General features: G+C 47.4%; 1 protein-coding gene across 12 annotated transcripts in view; it reads left to right on the forward strand.

Annotated features, from left to right (window-relative positions):
• Positions 1-21,975, forward strand: part of LOC122402214 (protein turtle-like) — a 234,641-nt gene extending 212,666 nt beyond the window's left edge. For 7 of the 12 annotated variants that reach the window (XM_043404860.1, XM_043405112.1, XM_043405372.1 and 4 more), the window contains 9 exons: positions 824-1,111; positions 1,355-1,764; positions 2,343-2,614; positions 3,344-3,516; positions 5,569-5,649; positions 7,824-8,009; positions 8,204-8,431; positions 8,702-8,795; positions 17,554-21,975. In XM_043404860.1, the coding sequence (XP_043260795.1) occupies positions 824-1,111; positions 1,355-1,764; positions 2,343-2,614; positions 3,344-3,516; positions 5,569-5,649; positions 7,824-8,009; positions 8,204-8,431; positions 8,702-8,795; positions 17,554-18,748 (2,927 nt within the window). In that variant the 3' untranslated portion in view covers positions 18,749-21,975. Of the gene's footprint in view, positions 1-823; positions 1,112-1,354; positions 1,765-2,342; positions 2,615-3,343; positions 3,517-4,160; positions 4,230-5,568; positions 5,650-7,823; positions 8,010-8,203; positions 8,432-8,701; positions 8,796-17,553 lie in introns of all 12 variants that reach the window. The other 5 variants (XM_043405285.1, XM_043405199.1, XM_043405458.1 and 2 more) reach the window with 5 other exon arrangements.
• Positions 21,976-21,996: the final 21 nt, after the last annotated feature.

Genomic DNA, 21,996 nt, shown 5'->3' on the forward strand with positions numbered 1-21,996 from the left:
CCTCTCGAAAGCCGCAAGTTTTAAAATTCTTCGAGCACGGCAGACCTCTTGGATATCGACGAGAATATAATGCACCCTGTTGATCCTTTTTACGAAGACTCCGGTGGGAAGAGTCGTCGCGAGCAAAAGACGGTTCCTCGAGCGCGAACGCGTCCCCCTTCTTTCTTTCTTTCGTTCTCACGAATCGATTAAAACTTCGTCCACGGATTCAAATTTTTAAATTGGAATTCGATTGGCACGCCACTTTCCTACGAACGCCGCGCAAAGCACAGCTTCTTAGACCATCGTGATAAAACACGAAACGCCGCCACCATCGATCCGTCGACGTCTGTTCGAATATCCATCCCGTTCTGCGTTTGTTTATTTATCGACGTCGTCTAGCGAGCCGATTTTCACTCTGTGGAACGATGAAATCTCGTTTCGCGTCGGGAGGGGGTTGGGGGGTTAAAGTTAAAAGCTTCTGCGGGCCCATCGTTTCGGTCAGGATATTGGTTGGCCAGTGTATATCCGGCGTCAGCGACTGGACGACTGACGTCGACAGCCTGCCGTCGCGATAGACACCGATGGTTGATGACTGACCCCACGCTCTGACGCTCTTTCATTACTTTTTTCTCGCCTGCAAGCGCTAGATTCCACCCTCACAAAGCGATCCTCCCGACACCTTTCGCTATTCACGGATCTAACGATTCGAACGGTAAGAACGACGCGACCGTTTTTAAACAAAATTGCACAGCGGACTTTCGAGCAGAAATTGTCAAACGTAATGTTCGTAACGACCCTTGAGATGTCTAAAGATATTTAAATGATCGTCGTTGGTCGACAGGCGGAGCAGTGATCACAGTGCCACCCACGAACCAGACGAAGCTGGAGGGCGAGAAGGTGCAATTCTCATGCGAGGCGAAGGCTCTCCCAGGCAACGTAACCGTTCGCTGGTTCCGGGAGGGTGCACCGGTGACGGAGGTCTCTGCGCTGGACACGAGGGTGTCCATCAAGACGGACGGCAGCCTCGTCATCAATCCCGTCAGCGCCGACGACTCTGGCCAATACCTCTGCGAAGTAACGAACGGTATCGGTGACCCGCAGAGCGCCAGCGCTTATCTCAACGTGGAATGTGAGCATTAGTTCCGCCATTGCTACGGACAACCCGTTTTATTCCCTGTTCGTTCCCTTTATTTATCGACCACGCCAAATGGAAGACCTTTCCAACCCCCAACTGGAACGTTCGTCGTTCCTTAAATTCAATTCAAAGTAGTGGCTACGGAGTTCGTAGCCTCGAGGACCCAGATTGAACTCCGCGAAGAATTAGAATAATCATTTTGGGAATAGATATTCACTGGTCGTCGTTTCCTTCCAGATCCGGCGAAGGTCACGTTCACCCCGACAGTCCAGTACCTGCCGTTCCGTTTGGCGGGGGTGGTGCAGTGTTACATAAAAGCGAACCCGCCCCTTCAGTACGTGACCTGGACGAAGGACAAGCGGCTGCTCGAACCTTATCAGACGAAGGATACGGTTATCATGAACAATGGCTCGCTGTTGTTCACGCGCGTCAACGAGAATCACCAAGGCAGATACACCTGCACGCCTTACAACGCGCAGGGCACGCAGGGCAGCTCCGGCCCGATGGAGGTCCTCGTGCGAAATCCACCTGTGTTCACCCTCGAGCCAGAACCAATTTATCAGAAGAAGGTCGGCGAAACCATCGAGATGCACTGCGACGCTCAAGAGGCCGAGGGCACTCAAAAACCCACCCTTCAATGGCACAGGGTACGCTTCGTTTCGAACAGTATCGGTCCACGGATCTTCGATGATCTGGTACCTATTCGAGATATCTGAATCGTGGGTAGACAGGATCGATCGGTGATAGGCACAGGATCGGGCTGATGTTTCATTTGGGTATCCAAAACTTACGAACGTCGATGGATCGAGTAAGATGGAGAAAATACCCATCTTCGTCGACTTCAGTGGAGATTCCTATTAGGATTGCGATTGTTGAAGTAGTTCCTGTTCAAACAATTAACGTTCCTAATAGGAATCCATCCTTAAGCGGATCTCCCCGTGTTTAGAATCACATAATACGATTATCAATCTGTTAAAAAGGGTCAACTAGAGACTAGACTACCATTCTATTCCATCATACGTATCCCCGTCAATAATTTGAACCTCGATTTCCCGCTTGAAATCGTCAAGTTTCAAAAGGAGCAAACGATAAACATTTCCCAAATTCGAGACACGAGGAAGTTCTTGTAAGTAGGGGGGTTGTTCGATGTCGCGACGCGCGTTGTACGGTTCGTTGTCAGTGTAGCGCCTCGACTCGCGTTTGTATCGTGATTTCAATTGCGCAGAGGAACGGCATGTCCATACAGCGCAATCGGGCGAAGATCGTCGGCGGGAATTTAACGATCGAGAGCCTGCGACGCTCGGACTTTGGGTTCTACCAATGCATCGCGTCCAACGAGGTGGCCACCATTTCCGCCTCCACGCAGCTGATCGTCGAGGGCACGCAACCCCACGCGCCCTACAACGTCACTGGGGCCGCCACGGAATTCTCGGTGACGCTCACCTGGCTGCCAGGGTACTCCGGTGGCCCGGACTACAAGCAGGATTACACTATCTGGTGAGCGTCCACTTTCCACGCCTTTTCGAGGAATCGAATTTCCTTTTAAAAAAATCTCCAGTCTGAAAAGTCTCCACGATTCATCGGATGTTCGTCTTATTTAAAAATGTTATGGACGCGATAATTACATTTTCCATCGATGGAGCTCAGATTATTTTCTCATCCAATTCATGGTTATTCCCGGAAATATGGATTACTTATTATTGATCTTATTTCGTGAAATGGCTTTGGAATTAATAATTCTACGCTCGATGCAACGAAATATTGAAATATTCACGTTGTAGAGATGTAACGTCCTTTGAAATTTTTTAGCGGACTACCTCTTTGCGTCGTTAAAATGGTAATTAATAGGACAAATGTACTTCATTGATATTTTGCATACCCACCGTCCATCATGTATATTTATAACTACGAATACACGATATGGTAATAATTTATATGAACCATCAGTATGCAGGATCGTCCAACGGGGTACCATACAAACTTTATTGCATTTTCTATTACCAATTTGACGCAAATGTTACGCTAGAATGCAATTTTGTATTGCAAACAAGGCTTTGCGAATATGTCGAAGCTTATTCGAAACAACCGGACCAAGAGAAGTCATGGTTGCGTGAAAATCCATCTGGTTCACGAGTCGTTTGCATTCGCAGATTAAAATTGGATGTACCGTGAATCGTTGTATCGATTAATTCGATGAAAATAAAAAATTCGTTCCGTTTCACACAGGCACAGGGAAGCGGGAACGTCGGAATGGGAAACGATTCCAGTGACTCCTTCGGGCAGCACAACGGTGACGATCAACAGACTGACGCCAGGTACGCTGTACGAGTTCCAAGTAATTGGGAAGAATGCCTTGGGCGATGGGATGATGAGCAAACCCATTACCATCAGGACGCTTGGTAACGACCACTTCTTAACTTCCTATTTTTTTGTATCGCTAGAATAAGTGTACATACCGCGACGAAAAATCTAGGACGAATTTTCCGTGCATTTTGCACACCAATTTACCAGTGGACCAGAATTCATTTCTGGCGCGACAAAAGTCATTAATTTAGATTTATTAATACTTTTACACGATGCTTTAAAAATTCAGTCACTCCAGTTTGATTTCAAACGGCAGCTCTCGTCGAAGTTGGCCAATTATTTTTGTCGTGTTACGAATTAATTCTGGCCTGAGATGGACAAAATTTTATTCTAGTAATGGTATTAATTCGGATTTTTCTTTTATTTACTTACAAAAGCATTCCACGCCAATGCGATTGGGCATATGCATATTAAAAATGAAAATTTACGAACGAACTATCGAGTTATTTTTTGAACCGTCAAAAAAGCGATGTCTGAGGAAAGATTTGGCGTGGAATGGCTCGAGTTCGCGGTGCTAATATTCACCGATTTTCTATCCGGAAGCTGTACCTTTTCGAGACTCGCTAATATTACTAACACAACGCTACTAACGTTCCACGATCCGTATTAACCGACTAACCGAATCGCCCTCTGTGGAAAACTCTTTCCTTCTCTGTTTCCATCTGCTTCTGCCTCGAAGACGTGGCACTGACACACTCAGCGACTCCATCCTCGAGCGCCGGTCAAGCTGCAGCCACGGATCAAAGCGGTAAGATCGTCGATCGCGGACGTAGCCAATTAATTAGTCGCGATCAACTGCGTCGCGGAAACAGTTCGAAACGAGGCGTACGAAACAACCAGACGTCGGGATGAAAGCCGCATCAGAAATCAAAGGGACGATCCCCGGTATTCGAGCGCGATCGACCATAAAACCGTCCGGGGACCGTGAGGGTTCCTCCTTAAAAGCGGGGCTCGCTTCGCTGACAAAGAATCTCGGTTGAACGATTCCGTAAAGACGCCTCGCGCTGAAGATGCCCTCCTCGTCTCTCCTCTCCTCTCGAGGCTCACGGGAAAATACCGATTCTGCGCGAGAAATTCAAAGTTACGTGGGAGAGGGCTCTGCCTTTCACGAGTCGAACCGGGTCGAAACAGAGCGAAGAACGGGGGAGGGTAAAAAGAGGGACCCGGACAGGGAGAGGAAGAGGGCCAGAGAAGAGAAAGGGAACGAAGACTTCCGTCGCGACTTATCGTATCGGAAAACCCATCGAGCCGTTCATTCTGTTTCCGCTTTTATTTCCTTCCCTCGAATCCGCCGGTTCATTGCCTTCCATTTGTACACACGCTGCCACGATTTTCTCCGCCGTCTGTACAGATTTTTATCCGGTCCTCGGCCCCGGACGCCGGCTACGAGACTGATCTACCTCCACCGCGTTTTCGTTCGCCGCTTACGCCCTCGTAAATCTCTATGGTTGCGTCTCCTTTGGAGTTCTCTGCATCAATTGTAAAAATATCATTTCTATGGGAAAAGTTACTTCTTGGTCGAGCTAAAAATTTAATAATTTATGCTTAATTCAGTGTAAACTTTACCCCCAAAATCATTTTCCTTCAAAAAATTTGTATTTCGCATTTTCGAACGACCGTATTACCTTCGGTCGCACCCTGTACGCGGCTCTAATGGAGACCCACCCTGTCGCGACGTATCTCTGTCCCGTTGATTCGTAATTCCGCGAGATCGCGACCGCGGTCCATTCGTTTTCCCATTTCCATGTAAATAATAGGCGGCCAGAGGTTCCGAGCTAATAATCCGCGAGCCCTTTCGCGCACACGAGCGTGGATACACGTGTTCCAGCGACCTTTGCTTCCCCTTGCTTCGATCTCTGCCTTTTTCCGTCCCCGTCCGTTGCCGACGCCCACGCATCAGCGGTCTCGAAACTCGTTAGCCTGCCACGAGTAACGCGATTACAGCCAGCTTAACGAGAATTCCGGTGGATCGGATTCGCGAGGCATCTCCTCCCGGTCCAGAGCCGGACCAGTTATTACGACACGACCAAACCACCCCCCTCATCCTCGATTTCTCACCTCTGCCATTTTGTTTTCTCTCGTTTCAGACATCTTAGATTATAACACTCTCGTATTACCGACCGATTCCACTGGCAACACACTGTTCCCGCCAATCACTCGTCCGAAAGGTATCGACTTTTCTTTTTTTTTTTTTTTTCCTTCGACTCTCAATATTCAACCACTTTTCTGTTCTTGCGCTTTGTTCCGTTCTTCGCGTGCTTGCGTTACGTTAATTCCTTTCTCGTTGCAGTTGGGTTTCTTTCGGATACCCCGTTACGCGTTCAATGTCCTTTCCGTTCCTCCCACGCTCGAACAACGCAATATTGCGACCGTGACGCGGAAGAGGAAAGGTCCTGATCGTCCCTTTCTCCCGTCGTTTAAGCTCCCACGAGTCTCGGGAATTAGCCATTAAAGATTCGGGTCATTGGACATCCACGGATCAAAGAGACGATCACCGAGTTCGCCGATTTATAAAATAATGGGAGGACAAACGAATCTTCTATCTAACTTTTGTTATAAAAGAGTTTTTGGCTGAAAATGCTCGGTTCGAGATCGCAAATGGCGTCGCGTCGAGCGAATCCGCGTCCGGTTCGTTAGGGAGGGCCGAAAATGGCGCGGCCCGCGATTAAATATTCCTCGATGCGAGCGAACAATTATGGATATTTTGACCCGCTGGAAATTATAACCGACGACGAGCGGAACGGTTACGGCGCGGACAAAAGCGCGCATCGCCCAGGCCCGCGGCGGGCAAAAATTTCCGCTCGCCGCGGCGCGAATTAATTGCGACCACTCGCCTCGGTAAAAAGCTTTTTCGGCGAATACAATAACCGCGTTTCGGTTATTCGCGTTATTCCCAGGCACCGTGCCGCCTCCATCGAGAACCCATTTATATTTTTATGGCGTCCGCGCTGAAAGGAATTCTCCCCTCAGCGTATATTTCCAACCCCTATATTTCTAACAGGAATTAACGTCTTGGGTTTTCCAAAACACCGAGAATGGAAATTCTTCAATGTCCAACAGGATGTTGTTTTATTCTAATTTTTTTCTGAGAGTGTTTGGCGCAACAACGAGGTATTATTATTATTTTTAAACGGTGTGCGTCGTTTGACCGTGCGCGGTCGACGATTTATTCAGTTCGGCGTGCACGTCCGCGGAAATGAGGTTGACAAATACGGACATTGTAAATACCGCAGTAAACGATCGCAGAAATATCGATCAGAGCGACGAGGTGTGTTTTTCCATCGTGACAATTTATCGCATTGTGCCCCGGGGTATTGTTTAACGTTCGCAAATAATCGCGAATAATGCCCGGGGAATTTCATCGTGACGGGGAACAACGGCTCCGCGTCCGACGGTTGTTGCGTTTCGTCCATTCTCTGCCTCCCTCCTGCTCGTTTTCTTTTTTCGCGCGCCCTCAATTAACCCCCCAACCGCTGTGCATCAAATTAATAAATTCGAACAAAGATCCTTTTTTTGCGTCTCGCGCTCGCTTCGAATAAAATCATTAATATAACTTAACGGACTTTGTTGTGTAACTTCGGTATACTGTTTATACTTAAAATTATCCTTTGGTGCAATTAAAATGAAACACGAGGGATTGAAGAAATATTTAGTAGATTAAAATTAGTTCTTTGGAGAGCAAGAGCAGAGATTGGGACCTTTTTAACGACGCGATAAACGAAACGGCGTGAAATAAATCACGGTTCGCCATAATCTAATCCCACAACGCGACGAGAGACGACCGTGTAACGATATTGACGCAACGTCTTGGAATCGGAGACGCGTGAGGTCAGCATCTTTCGTCACCGGCTGGCATATATTATGTTACGACTTAATTACTTCCGGCATACATTCGTTAGGCTTATTAAGCGCCCGTAATCCCAATTCCAAGCGGCGGTATTTCGCCCCGTAACCGTAGAATCGCGCGCTGGAACGTGCGTCGCTTAGGCAAACGCTGGGTCGAAGTGGTCGTTAAGAAAAGTAGCTGTCGCTTCAAAAGTGGTATAATTTTACGATTCGAACGTAGGGAAGTCGAGACTCCATAACCCTTCTCTTCTTCCGCCACCCTCGATTACCGTAGAGTCTGCCCTGATACTAACTTTGAACTGGTCGTAGAAATAATTGGACTTGTTGCAAATAACGAAACGCAGTCAATTTTTGAGGGAACGAATATTCTGTTCGAGCTTTAAATTAATTTCTTCTCTGGTTGGGGGTGGCTTGTGAGAAAAATTCTAACAAGAAATGAAGTCTATCTCGATGGATGTTTCGTTTTTCTCGACACTAACGTGATTTAAATCGCCAGGACCGAAGCCAGGTCCGCCCAGGAACCTCACGGTGACGGAGATCAGCAACGGTTTCTTATTGACCTGGCAAGCACCATTGAAGTTCGAGCACCTCATTAAATTCTACACCATCAAATACAAAACGGACGGACCCTGGAAAACGCTCAACAAGGGACAAATCCGACCCGACGAAACCAGCTATTTGGGTAGGTTCAGACCACCGAACGAAGGAATTAAACTCAATACTCTATCAATTTCGGTTTTATTGATCAATTCATTGCATACATCAGCCCTTTGCACTCGGCTGTCCCCTTTGATAGGATAGTAGGGAGCACGGAAGGTTAAACGTAGCGACCGTTTCACGATTCTCTGTTTCATGTTGGATCACCGACGAATATAGTGAAGAATCTGGTCGGTGGTAGGACCTACTATTTCCAAGTGTTCGCGAATTCGGCGACAAATTACGGCGCCAGCGAGCTGGTGAAATTCCCGGTGCCGGCTCGCGTGAAGCACAAGGCGATCACCGCGGGCGTCGTCGGTGGTATACTCTTCTTTATCGTCGCCATCATCCTCAGCATATGCGCGGTGAAGATTTGCAATAAGCGGAAGAGACGAAAACAGGAGAAAGGTAGGGAGCTGCAGAGGACATCGAGACGGAACTCTTCGTCGTTGTTTCTTCGAGTCTGGCCTGCACCTGGGCTCTCGGTCGCGTCGTCTTCCTTCGTCGTTCCTTCTCCAAGACACGTGCCGATAGTGATCGAAATTATATAGAACGGGGCACCGGGTTTGTCTTGGAAAGTGGCTCGGGAAGGCGACGACGCCCCGACAACGCAGTTGCTGAGCGAGCACCAGTGAACGAGATCAGACAACCAGTTAACATAATTTTGTAACATTGTAGAACTGCTTTCAGCGTATAGTATGGTGGCCTGCCGGGTCACCGAAGCCAGGAACGGCGCAGGGCAGGGGCCCCAGGGAACAGTGCCTTTGAAAAAGTGAGTGTCAATATCGGGATCTCCCACATACCCCATACAGGTTCCAAATCGCCTAATTTTTTTGATCCCCCTAACGGGGATCACTCAAAGATTAATACTAAATCGAGGACGTAGACCGAGGAGGTCGCACCTGCGCTTCTAATTAATTAATAACTTCTCTGCTCGCGAGAATTTTGACAAATATCCCAGTTACGTTCCGACGATGATGCGAATCGCTGTAGACACATATCAGGGGCAGATGCGACCTCGAAGAGATACAAGTACATCACTTAGGTTTAGCCAGAGCTAGCAATTAAGTCCACTCCACCCCCTCTTACGAGCATTAGGCGACCGAAGCACCGCAAGCATTTACGAAACCTCTCACGAGTAATCGATAGCTGACAAAATATTCGAGCTATTTATACATATTCATATTGTCACGGTGATAGTCGCGGGTATCGTTCGTTCGATGACCAAGGAAACGAGAAACGTCAAGAGAAACGTGTAAGTATGGGCCAGCGTTCTCCAAAATGTCTCGACCATCGAAGATATCGTTTCTATTAGCAACGCTTGAAGCTACTCCTCGTTGAGGCAGAAATTTCCCTTTTTTAAAATCGTTCTCTCCAACTTTGGAGATCGCTGGTGGCGGAGAAAGAAAGATCTATTGCGTTCGTGGCGATAATTCTTTCTTTCTCGAACTTAAACGGTTGTAGAACGAACGATATCGCGGTCCGACGACGTATCTTCAAGAGACAGAGAGACGTGGGAGAGAATCCCGTGGTTCTCTCCGTCCGTCTCTGTTCAGTTTTTTTTACGGAACAGCGGTCACTTCCCTTTGATCGAGAAAAGTAGTCGCCATAAAGGACGAACGAAGCGAAGAGAACACGCGTACGAGAAAAGAAATAATCGAAACGAGGGAAGATCTCTTTTGATCTTGCGCCATACATGACACAACGCGAGCAAAACGCGTAGATTGTTCTGTGTCGCGGTAGCGATCGCTAAAACGGCAGACTAAACCGCAGCAGCAGAGGTATTTTGGACGAGGTTGGAGAACGATTACGTTTCGATGGTCGTGTGAAGCAAAACGATGAACCCTGACAAGCTCGTTCGCGTCCGTCTTTGCGCGTGCACTTGTTATTCGAGCGATCATCTCGCGCTCGGCCTGGTCCGCGATGCTGCACAGTGTTATTGTTCTCTCGTAAGAATGCGTTTGTCGAACGTTACAAGACGCTGGCGCCGCCCGCGGACGAAGAACGTATCCACGGTGAACACCGCCATTTTGGTCCACGGACCCGTTTACGCAAGCAGCGTCGTTCTTGTTAAAAAAGCGTCCTGCATTCACGACAAATGCGATCGTTGCACTCGATTTCACTGTATGCTCATCCTTTGTTCGATTTCGATTGGTCGTGAATTGATAAATGCGTTGCAAATCTGTTGAAAAGTTCATACAAGTCCGCACAAAATATACAGATCCATAAACTCATAAATTTTGTACTCATGCATTATCGCTACTTTTCATTATACATATATTATACGTATGGTTAGATTTGTTAAGACTCGAATACACACCAGCTCGTTCCTAATACGCAACTATTAAGTCGAGTACCACCATAAGTCAGGCGACTCGTTCGTGTTTGCAATGGTACTATATTAGTCCAATTTATATCAGGAGTATTTCTTCCGTGAGAACAATAATACTCGATTCTGGAGCCGAACAACTGTGAATTCTAGCCCTTATCGAGTGATGATGTAATTCTGAAGGAGCTGGCGTCTAAATTTTAAAGCCTTCCTTTCGAGAACTTTTAGGACCGGCCAGCTCCTTTCAGGGATGAATCGATTCCGCGATAGAAGTCGATTTCCCCCATGACCAGACCGATCGCGTCCCGCTCGAGCCTCGCGTTGGCGTGCATCGTCCGTTGACAGAAGCGGAACAGAAAAACAGAGAGAACAGAGTTAACCGAACGATAACGGCAGAAATGAAAAGCTAGTCGAGACAGAGAAAACGGTCGTGAGAGAGCACGCTCGCCGACGTCATCGCATTTCCCGACGAACCGTACGTATAATAAAAAAAAAAAAAAAAAATAAAAAAAAAAACCAGAAAAGAAAAAGAAAGAGAAAAATCGGCCCTCGATAACACCGAGGTGTTCAGCTTTTGAAATCACGCCAAGCGGACTGCACGTGTAGTAGCGGGTGTACTCAGCCGACTATTATGATTTTCCATCGTGGCATCCAAAAGTCCACAATACGACTGCAGTGATGCCTATTCTGGATCGTATGTCGCCTTTGTTTCCCGCGACGAGCCATTTCGTTTGTCGTTCGACGCCCGTTTCACTACCCCTCTCTTTGTTTTCGCCCACACCAACGCCATACCGTCCCCCCTCCCCCCTCTCTTTCCACCCCTGTTTTTGTTTTCGTTCGTTCACCCGCCGCCGACCAACCGGGGAACATTTTTCGCGAATAATTCAATCACCGTCCTTCATTTTCACCGACGCCGTTTCTACTCTCCCACCACGTTTCCTTCGTTTATGTGTTATTTTATCGAACATTACGCTCGAGATCGCCGACACGTCGATTCATCCACGAGTTTTCCTATCGGGCTTATCGCGAGGGTGTTCCTCCCCTTCCCAGGATAAGTCTCCACGATCGCTTTGATCGTTTTGAAGTCGAACTGGAAGGGCTCGCGATTCTCGCGATATTATTTCGACGACGCGAGCGCTCGCCAGACGCCCCCTACGGCCATAAATGTTTGCATTAACGTAATTAATGCTCGTTTCATATTTACGTCGACGATATTAGGCCAACGGCGCACGGGATGTGTGCATTTGCAAGCGGTTCGAGCGCTTCCGGCCCGCAAATAAATCGTCGATTAGCCCGCGATTAATCGAAATTAAGCGGGTTTCTCGAAGGAAATTTTGGGAATTTTGTATGCTGATTAATATACTTTTGGAGACGTTGCCTGAATTTTTTCGTGTTACTTACTCTGATAATTGGCGAGTTGAAACGAAGGCACTCCGAAGAAAATAATTTCACTGCAAGCTTGTAGATTATTTTTCTATTAGAATTTTTAGTTTAGGGTAATAGTGGGTGTTTACTCTGCTATTTTGAAAATGTACTGTTGCAACTTCAAACTCGAAACAGAGGTAAAAAAAATCGAGCTTTTATCCAGTCTAAATACGAGAAAACCCACTTAATTCGAATCGATAACAGGATACAATTTCGCGAACAAATGTTGCCATTACTCTTCTCCAATCGAGGGCGAGTCATTTAGCTTGATCACCTTAAATTACTCGCAAACTGTTTAATGCAGAACTGTTGTAAACAAAAATCGCAGAGCGATCGTGTTTTCTCGCGAATCTCGACAATTTTTAGAACGAAACAATATCGTTTTCCAATACGGGTTATTTATTTAATATTTTATTTTACTAGAATTGACATCATTAAAAACAAGGTAGTATTTGGTACGCAGTATTTTCCCATATTCTCGAGCTGGTACAGAATTCCGAAGTATTTAAGAGGAATCTTCAACTACTTAAAAATTGTTTTCCCCGAGGAACAGGAACGGAATTCGCTGAAAAATGTCAAGAATTCTCGAGCACGTACCCTAGGCTGACTGCATTTTCAACTAATTAAAGAACAGTTATGGAATGTTAGATTTCGTCGAAAGAATTTAGATGAAATTCGTACAAAAGAAAACAGTTTCAATTTCAATGAAATTCACAATGAAAAATAAATGTTCTCGGTTGGTAAAAATCTCGTGATCGATCCCGATAACTCGCCCTCACGAATCGAAAATTCGTTGCTTGATCAATAGAAGTTTTATTGTCCGTGGAAATAAGAACAGAATCGCCACCCTCGCGACTAGCCCTATTTTTTCGTTGTACAGCCAAAGATGGGTAACAAAACAAGCTCGAATAAAATTATAAAAGGAAACGGTACGAATATAAATTGTGTGAAGATGTTTGGTCCATCTCTGGCCGTACACCCTCGCGCAAATACGAATGCTGTCGCGCTTATATCCCGAGGGTTTTCACGAAACGAGCCGATAATGCACGTTTATACCTACACGTATATATCCAGAACGGGCTGGACGGTTCAGCCACTGCCAAGATTCTTTTTCACCGGCGGGTCCGGATTCGTGGTCGTCGCGCACGGTTTCTCCTGCCGCGTGCACGAACCGTGGAACACATTTCCTCGTACGGGGATCAGAGGATCGTGAAAGTGCATCGTATCGCTCGAACGGAGGCAATTCCGAGGGAGAATCGTGCGCGGACTGCGAACACCGGTCCTGGTTTCGAGTCCTCGACGATCGACGTTTCGAGGATCGCGGTCAGAGCAAGGATCAGAAGAGAGCCAAACGCGAGATAGAGAGATTCTCGGAACGGGGACCGAGAGATGCATCCGGAGAGAAAGAGATCTCGAACAGCGGTCTTTGGGAGAAAAAGAATCCTGCATGAGGCACGAAGCGAACGCAAAGACTTCTTTCTCTCCATCCGCCTCTCATCCCCTCCGTTTCCCCCGCGATAAAAACGAGAGGAACCACGACGAAAGCGATAAAGGATAAAATAGAGAAATATGGAAGAAGAAGCTTAGAAATGAAAGAAAAGAAAAAAGAAAAACGTGGGCGTCTCTTGTCCTCCTCTCTCTCTGTGTTTTCTGTAGGTCGACAAATCTAAACGCGTGCGGCGAGTCAGTCTCGACGCTGACCCGTTGCAGCCCGTTGAATCCGCAACTACCACCACCACCACCACAACCTCTTCATCAACCACCACTTCCTACGCAAGTAACCACCCCCGCCACTGCCACCTCGGAGCCGGTCCACGAGCAGGCCCCCCCGAACCGTGATCGTGACCATCACGCGCTCCACCACGATAATCGAGATTACGAGAGCGTGTTTATCATAGAGAGGCGGAACAGTAAGCCTAACCTCCGCTAGCCACACTGAAAAATAATAATAAAAAAAAAAAACCAAGTACTGCTACTACTATTACTGCTACTACCATCACTACTACTACTACTACTGCTACCACTACCTACTACTACGTACCCGAGACAACGGTTGCTCCCGAGACCACGAAATATAAAGATCTCGCCGACGACGGGTATACCATGTATGTGTTTTTGTGTGTGTCCGAAAGACCTAAACGCCGAACGATATATGAACCGTCGATCGGTCAAACGAGACGCCCGATCGACACTGTCGTCCGGCACTGTCGTTGATCGATCGAACGAGCAAATAAAACGCCACTTGCCGCTGGGGACTTGTTCCGTTTTACCAGTATTACTACTACTACTTTTACCTACTGTACTACCACCGCTACTACTACTACTACTGCTACTATTACTACTACTACCTACTGTGCGAGACTACAGCTCTGCCATGTTACCTGCTAGGACCTACTAATCTACCACTACCATCTACTACTATCTACTACTTAGGATGATTGTCATGACTGTAGATGAGATCGGCAGTACAGGCATATACAGCTAGGAGTCACACTAGTAACATCCAGTCAGTACCCTAATACCTTCGTTCGGCGGAATTAGGGAGTACATAGATAAGAGACACTCGAGGCAAGACGGTAGATGCATACGGTTTAAAAATGTTCCTGTTTTTTTCAATCGACGCGCGGATCGTTTCGATGATCGACCGTCCGTCGCGCTCGAGTCGCTCATTCTCTCGATCTCGCCTCGACCCATCGTAATCGTATCCATAGTTGGACTTGTTCGCTCACAGTTTCTTTCATTTCTCTTTTTATTTACGTTCTGTCTTATCTGCCAGTCGCATTACGCTCTGCGCATACTGTCACTCGCCCTTCTTTTCACCCGTTTTCACACTCGTTCTCTGTCACTCACCCTTACCCCTTTTCTGTTTTTTTTCGTTCGCCCACTGCTCACCAACGTTCACCGTCGTCACCTCATCTTCGCTCGACTTTTCTCCACTTTTAGCAGTTTCCCATCGTCTCTCGTTGTGCCACTCGCTCGATCGATAGACGATACTCGACGTCCAAGCGACTCCGTGGCTTCAACGTGCTCTTAAATTTATATCAACGAAACTCTGTTCCGTATTATCGACGACAGTGTGAAAAGAATGATTCGTTATATTTGTTATAGAAACATTTTACATAGATTTTGCACGTTCCTGACTCGCACGAATTGTTTTCGGAGGACCATCGAGGTCGCTTGGATCTCTTTTGCTCGTATATTAAAGTGTTCCATGGATCTCGCGCAAAATTTCTCTATAGTAGATGCACCGTACCGAATTATTTCTTAACGAAGGATCGATAGCTTGCTTCGTTTCTTTAGATGAACACTTTGGGCCGATCCTGGCAGCTGAGAAGATTTAAAGTAACGTCGAAACAATATCGACGTATTCGAGATGTTCTACCGGTATCGGCCCCCCGCTGTTTACTCTCACCTTTAACCCTTTTTTTCTCTTCACGTTGCGATCTCGATCACGACAAACGTACCGATCTGAACGGGAGGCCTTCGTTCGCTTATTGAAACCATTTTCTCTCACGTAGCATGTCACACATTGACTGAGCATGACCAATAAGATAAACGCAATCGCGCTATCGTTGCGATAGCAATCGGGACGCTTGACAAATCGATCGAAATTTTTAATCGAAAAAAATACTTCTTGTATCCTTTTTACTGTTTCCAGTCTATCGATTTTAGACGAGCCGTAAAATCGACGCGTTCACACTCGAACACTCGGACATGAACAATAGGTAAGCCGCTGTCGATGCGGCTCTACCCCGAACTGCATCCCAGACACGATTATTCATTGTAATATTCATTGTTGATCGTTTTTACACGACGTTCGTCGTTGTACAATTTGTTCGATCCTCGATCCCTACGATATACATTATTGTCTGTGCTTATAAATCCCTCCCACCAACACCCACGACCTCCACGTCCGCCATTTACCGACAATATTTGTATCGTTGCATCGAATTCTCGTTCTTTGATTATTATCCGACCGGGCGCATCCCCCGATTTCTTTCGTTTTTCGTTTTTCTCGAATATCTTCATCAACAGCGTTGGGCAAACGTCGCGATTAAAATAATTGTTAACTCGATCTTAACATTCTTTGTTCCCCGAATAAATATGAAAGAATAAGAGTATCCCAAGCTAATTGTTTTATAATTTAATGGTATTACTTGGCTTCGAAATAACTTTTCAAATGTATATTTAATTTCGCGAACGCGTGCAGAGGAAATTCTTGACGATTTCCGTTTGACGATCGATAGATTTCCGACTAATTCTGACAAAATTTTGGTCGATCGATGCCCAACCCTGATCATCCGTCACTCATCCGTGATTTATGGTTTTGTTTCGACTTCTTTGAGTATATTCCGTTGCGAACGGGTTTGCTCGCGATCGACGAATGGAGAGTCTCGGCCTTCGTGGAACCGGAAACACGAGACACACTCCGTTGGTATACACGTGTTATCTATTTGCTCCCTAAACCACCACCGCCTAGAAGTAACGTTCGGTTATTTAGCGTTATATTTCTTATCATTATCGCCACGATATTGTTTTTTGTGAATGTAATCGTTGTGTTACAACATTCTCTCTCCCCCATCTTTCCTTGCTGCCGGACCCGAAGGAGGAGAAAAGGTGACGAGTTTCGGAGCACCTAAATCCACGATTGCTATCACTTTAAATAAAAAAAAAAATTATACATTGGGCGAAAAATATCTGACAAAAAAGAATTTAATTTAAATCAGAACAAGATAAAAAAAAAAATTAAAAAAAAAAAGAATATATGACAGAAAATTCCAGTCACTGGCAACGCCCACCCACCCACAACCCACGTCACGCCCGACCACTCGTGCACCGGAATGCGCATGCGCATGCCTTCCCTGCCTGCATCCGTTATTCGTTATTTATATACGTACACGTAAATGATTCTTAAAAAAGATTATTATCTTGTACGTTACACTTGTACGTCTGCCTTTCGTTGTTTTGTTTTTACTAGCTCCTTGTTTTTGTTCGTGTTAACGTTGCGTGTTTTTTACGACGTTGTTGTTGCACGTTCTCGCTGTGTACGGTCGACGATCAACATCGGAGGAGGAACATTTCTTTCTCGAAGGGAAATGCGTAAAAATAACGAGAATTTCTTATTCAAACTATTTGATTTTGTCTGCAGAAAGTTTCCAGCCATTGCGGAAGTATAGTCGATGGAAGAGATGCAAAGAATTCAGGAATTGAATGAATTAAAAAACCTCAGGAATGCTGACATACACGTCTATAATTTTAGATTAATATGAACCTATTCTGAAGGTAGTTTTTCTATTTAAAAAATTTTATTCCGACTCGTAACGCTTTGATTGACCCGCTCAATTCATGCGCGTGCCCCCCTACGATTTGTTATACCAAGCGCGCGTGGAATTAAAAGAACCGAGTGACTGTATTTACTTACCACCCCATTTATACTCAATTCTTGTCAATCCACTCTCATTATCGGTAAATGTAATCCATGAAGCCGATGTCTCACAACCAGCAGCAGCCAATAAAACGTGAATCATAATAATTGCACACGGTCATTCTCTATTGAAATTAATTTTATTCTCGGTAAATCAGACGCATCATTTGTAATCTTCCTAAGAAACATCCCCCAGTGTCTCTTCCATCGTATAGATCAAGGCTCGCCAATATTTCGAAAGTTTGAACGACGCGTAAAAGGTTTTCTCCTTCGACGATGACCGTGCGGCCGCCGCTGGCTGAACCCGCCACCGCTTCGATCTCTCTAACGCCCGTTCTGTCCTACCCGTAGACCTAGAAAAAGCCGAGTACCAGGTCTAAATCTCCTGCGGGAGATCCTGACCCCGGACACGCCGGACTCGTGTCGCGGTCGGCCGCTGGGTAAGATCTCGCGCGCGGCCGACGGCCGTTTCGTCGTGGCGGACTCGGTGGTCAGCTCGGCGAACAACAGCATCCTGGACGCGTCCAGCAGCGACGACGGCGGTTTTCTACCCAAGCAGCGTCTCAAGTCCTCCTGGCGGCGGCCGCTGGTCGGCACCAGCCAGCTGAGCCTCAGGTCCGACGGTAGCGGCGTGTCCATCAACGGCGGTCTACCCTCGATCCATCATCTGGCGACGGTGAACTCGCTGGCGAGGATCGCGCCGGCCATCTGCACGATATCCTCGCCCAGGTTCCTGGCCAGCTCGCCTACGGGTCCCCAGGTGCCATGGACGCCCCTTTACTTCAGCGATCTCAGCTCCGTGAGGCAGCCGTCGTCTGGCGAACGTTCCTTCCCGACGCCGCCCGATTACCTTCAGCTGCGCACCATGCACCAGCGATACAGCCAGGAACTGCCCTCGCTGAAGGCCATCCACGCGGAGTCCAGGAGGTTCGTGCCCGTGCAGCCGCTGGCCACGTCCTCGCCGCCTCAGCCCGCGGGTAGGCCGAGGGCGAGGCTGCCCCCCCGGCACGCCAGGCACGCGAGATCCGCGCCGGAGCTGGCCGCTTCGCCCGACCTCGAGACCTCGCCCGAGAGCAGATCCAGCAGCTCCGGTTTCGGCAGCAAGAACACCTCGCAGCAGAACCAGAGTTCGAGGAGCGGCAGCACGGTGGCCGAGTGGCGACCGCCTCCGTACAGGCCACCGCCCCCGCCTCTGGTGGGCAGATGGCTGGAGCTGCAGGACCAGGCCAAGGTAGGGCACACGCACATTCAGACGACCGTGGACGCGGGCAGCGTCGACGGCCACTACGAGTTCGATCCCGTGTCCTGCACCCCGACGCCCACCTCCGCCTCCACCCCCACCAGAGAGGAGAGGCCACCCGTACACCAGATCCACACCATCCACGTGCCCCACATACACCAGGTGCACACGGTACACCATCAGCCCACCAGGTACACCAGGGACAACATCGAGGCCAGGGTGCAGGCGATGAAGGCGGAGTTCCATCAGTTCCGGCAACGACAGGCGAGGAGGCGGCAGAGCGCTCACCTGGAAAGTGCCTGTTGACGGCACCTGGAACCTGGTACCAGGCTCTACAGGCATCCTTGGATCCCCCATAGCTCGTTGTCCACCTCAGGTTAGCGAAAGTTGAGGAAACACGGACGGTTGTATATCCGTTCGTCGAGGCAGACGAGAAGAGATTTCGTGGGCTAGCGGGAGGCGCAGAAGTCCGAAGGAGAACCCAAGAAACCCCCCGGCTGTGACGCAAATTTACCTACGCGAAAGCGATCCCGAGCGGGCGTCGATCATCGAATCCGGAGACCAACCGTTTTGAAGCACAACGAGGATCATCTCGAGCGATTCCACTGTAGGCAACTTCAAGTCAATTCCACTGGGCAACCATCTTTACGAAAACGCTCGCCAGAGGCTCAGGATACCATAAATCCCGCGAGCACCGACGCGGTAGAACTATTGTACGTTTGTAAGCGGACGAGAAAAGAACGTCGGAGGTCTGATCCGTTGCTGACACTCGAGGCGAGTCGAACTTCCTCCGGGTAATCGACGTTCCCATAGGAATCTCGGCCACGGCGGACGCGCACCGACTTTTAGCGATACCGTATTCGTGAATAGTAGAGGGAAAATACTAACGAGAGAACCGATGGTAAACGAACGGAGGAAGTTCGCTCGATACGACGTCGGTGGACGGGGTTCCGAAACGAGAAGTGCGATGAGAATTCTATATTCGAGCAGAAACGGTAAGACGCGACGGCATGATACTCCAAAGAAACTGTACCGTGCTCCGTAATACCATTAACGAAATGAATTAATGAAAAAAAAATAAGTAAATAAAATAAACGACACGTAAGGTTAACCGTAATCGTACACTGTAAGTGATAATTAACGAAAAAAGATGAAAAAAAAAAAATGAATGCGAAAGCGAAGCAACAAAAAAATAAAACACGTAAGATAATCGAAGAATTACTACACGCGTATACACACGTACATGCATACACGTACACTCACACACACACATAGACACACACACACACACAGGAGAAACTAATAAACAAAAAAAAGTAATTATATCGATGAGCAAAACGGACTCGTGAAACGTGATATTAGGCCGAAGCTTGCCTCGAGATTGCTTAAGGACTCACTCGTACTGCACTGCCTGTTTAGGGTTTCGCTAGCGACCCAACATATTATCGGCACAATAATTTTTCTTAAGCAACGTAAACGTGAAAAAAAAAAAATAAATAAATAAATAAAACTAATGTAATGTTCTTTGAAAAAAAATCTACGCGCGCTCTCGGCCGGCCACGAGGCTCGCGTACCACGCGCGTGCACGCCCACACGTGAACATCTCGAATCCGCTCGCCCCGTCTTTTCTACGTGTACATATATAACCGTGTACATATACATCGCGCCATCGGGCCTCTTTTGCCCGGCGAGCCTCGACTCGCCAATACGCGAAAACGCGCGTCGACGACGTTCCGTCGTGACGACGGAAACAGGGGACACGTCTCTTCGACATCGCGGGCCCAAGAGGTCCTAACCCCCCACCTACTCGAACCACGAATAACACACGCGATAACGTGCACTCGCGTCGGGAGCATCGCCGATCGGCCCTGGTACGTGCAATTTAGGGGAAAGAATTTAAAGAGTTACACGCGCGCACGGCGCCCCCTCGATTCTCCTGCGCCGCCATTTTCTACGCGCCTCGAATATTAAATTTCTCTTCGATTCGAGGATACTCGATTTTTGCTTCTTTTTTACGATGTTTGAAATCGGTAATCGATGTTTAAGCGTTCGGTAATTTTACTCGGAGGATTGCAAACGCCAGTAATTACAGTTTTAACCCTTTGCACTACGAATTATGTTTCAATTTTGTCACCAGCAACTTTTCAGTGTTTTGAATTTTCTATTTTCTATTATTATTGAGAAAAAGCTTCTTTTTCTAAATTTTTCCACGTGGAAAATGGCGTCTAGATGTTCGAAGCGTATCGTAGCGATTGATGAGAGAATCGAGCGCGCGCAGGCAACACATGGGACACGTAAACCGACACGACACGCACACTAAATACGGAGAGAACGAAAGAGAGCCAAGGCACATACGGTCGAGTACAAGACACCGCGATACACGCGCATACACGAAAGGCGTTCTTCGAGACCCACCTAATTCTCACCAAAACGCATTGTATTAAATCATCATCGGAGTCGAGGGTACGAAGGTCGAGGTCCGCAGAGCGTTCGATGGTGATATACGGGCTAACTTACGATCGACGTAGAATCGAACGCGACCTAAACCGACGATCGTTGGTACCTTTCAAGACGTTCCGCGGGAACGGTGCCCGGAAGTTGCTTCTTCATCTTCCGTTGCGCTCTAATTTTTTTGTTCTGGCGTTCACCGAAGGGATCTAGAGGGACGATCGAACGCTCTCGGGCCGCGACGACGCGCGACCATTTCCGCCCTCGACGTCTCGGCGTGTTTCACATGATTTTTTGTTCTCTTTCTTTTTTTTTATAGTACAAACACTTATTTATACGTACGTATTATACATAATTATATTATATAAATATTAGCAAGGGCCCTACTCACGATTCAACTATACTTCGGCGCACCGTTAACGAAAACCAACGTTGCGAACGACGCGGACGCTCCATAATTTTTCCGTTACAAATGTACAGTGAATCGCGAAATTATTAGGGCCGGTGACAGTTCGATAGAGACCAGCCCTGGGGGCTTTGATATTCTTTTTTTTTTTTTTTTTAGAAGATATACGAACGAGGATATTCCAAGGCCCATTTTCCAAATATAAAACGGTGTTTAACCTTTCAGGGTCTATTTTTCGATGAGAGAAACGTCAAGGGTTGATTTATATTTCGAATCTATCGGATTGTCGGCCGTGCCAATAATTTGCCGTTCTGCATCCGAATGCGCGCGCGCGACTGTGTGTATGCGTGTAAGATTGCGTGAGTGCGTGAGAGGCGAGAGACTGAGACGAACGATAGAAACGGGAGTTTCGGAGCGTAAGAGACAGGCGGAACGACGCGAACGAGAGACGAAGCGAGGAATAATGCACGCGCGCGTGTGACTGACGTTGGAAAGACGCGGGCAGAAACCGCGCGAACCAACGACGAACGCGTGACATGCTCGCGATTATGCTCGGTGAGAGAGAGAAAGAGAGAGAGGGAGAGAGATGGAGCAACGATACGGAAAGAAGTAAATGAAATAACAAAACGAAAAAAAAAAAAAAAAAAATAAATAAAAAAACGGAGGCGACGCGAAAGAGTACCAATATTCTAAAGTAATT

The sequence above is a fragment of the Colletes gigas genome, unplaced genomic scaffold, assembly GCF_013123115.1.
Source record: "Colletes gigas isolate AHSC1104 unplaced genomic scaffold, ASM1312311v1 Colletes_gigas_Sc00001, whole genome shotgun sequence".
NCBI classification, from domain to species: domain Eukaryota; kingdom Metazoa; phylum Arthropoda; class Insecta; order Hymenoptera; family Colletidae; genus Colletes; species Colletes gigas.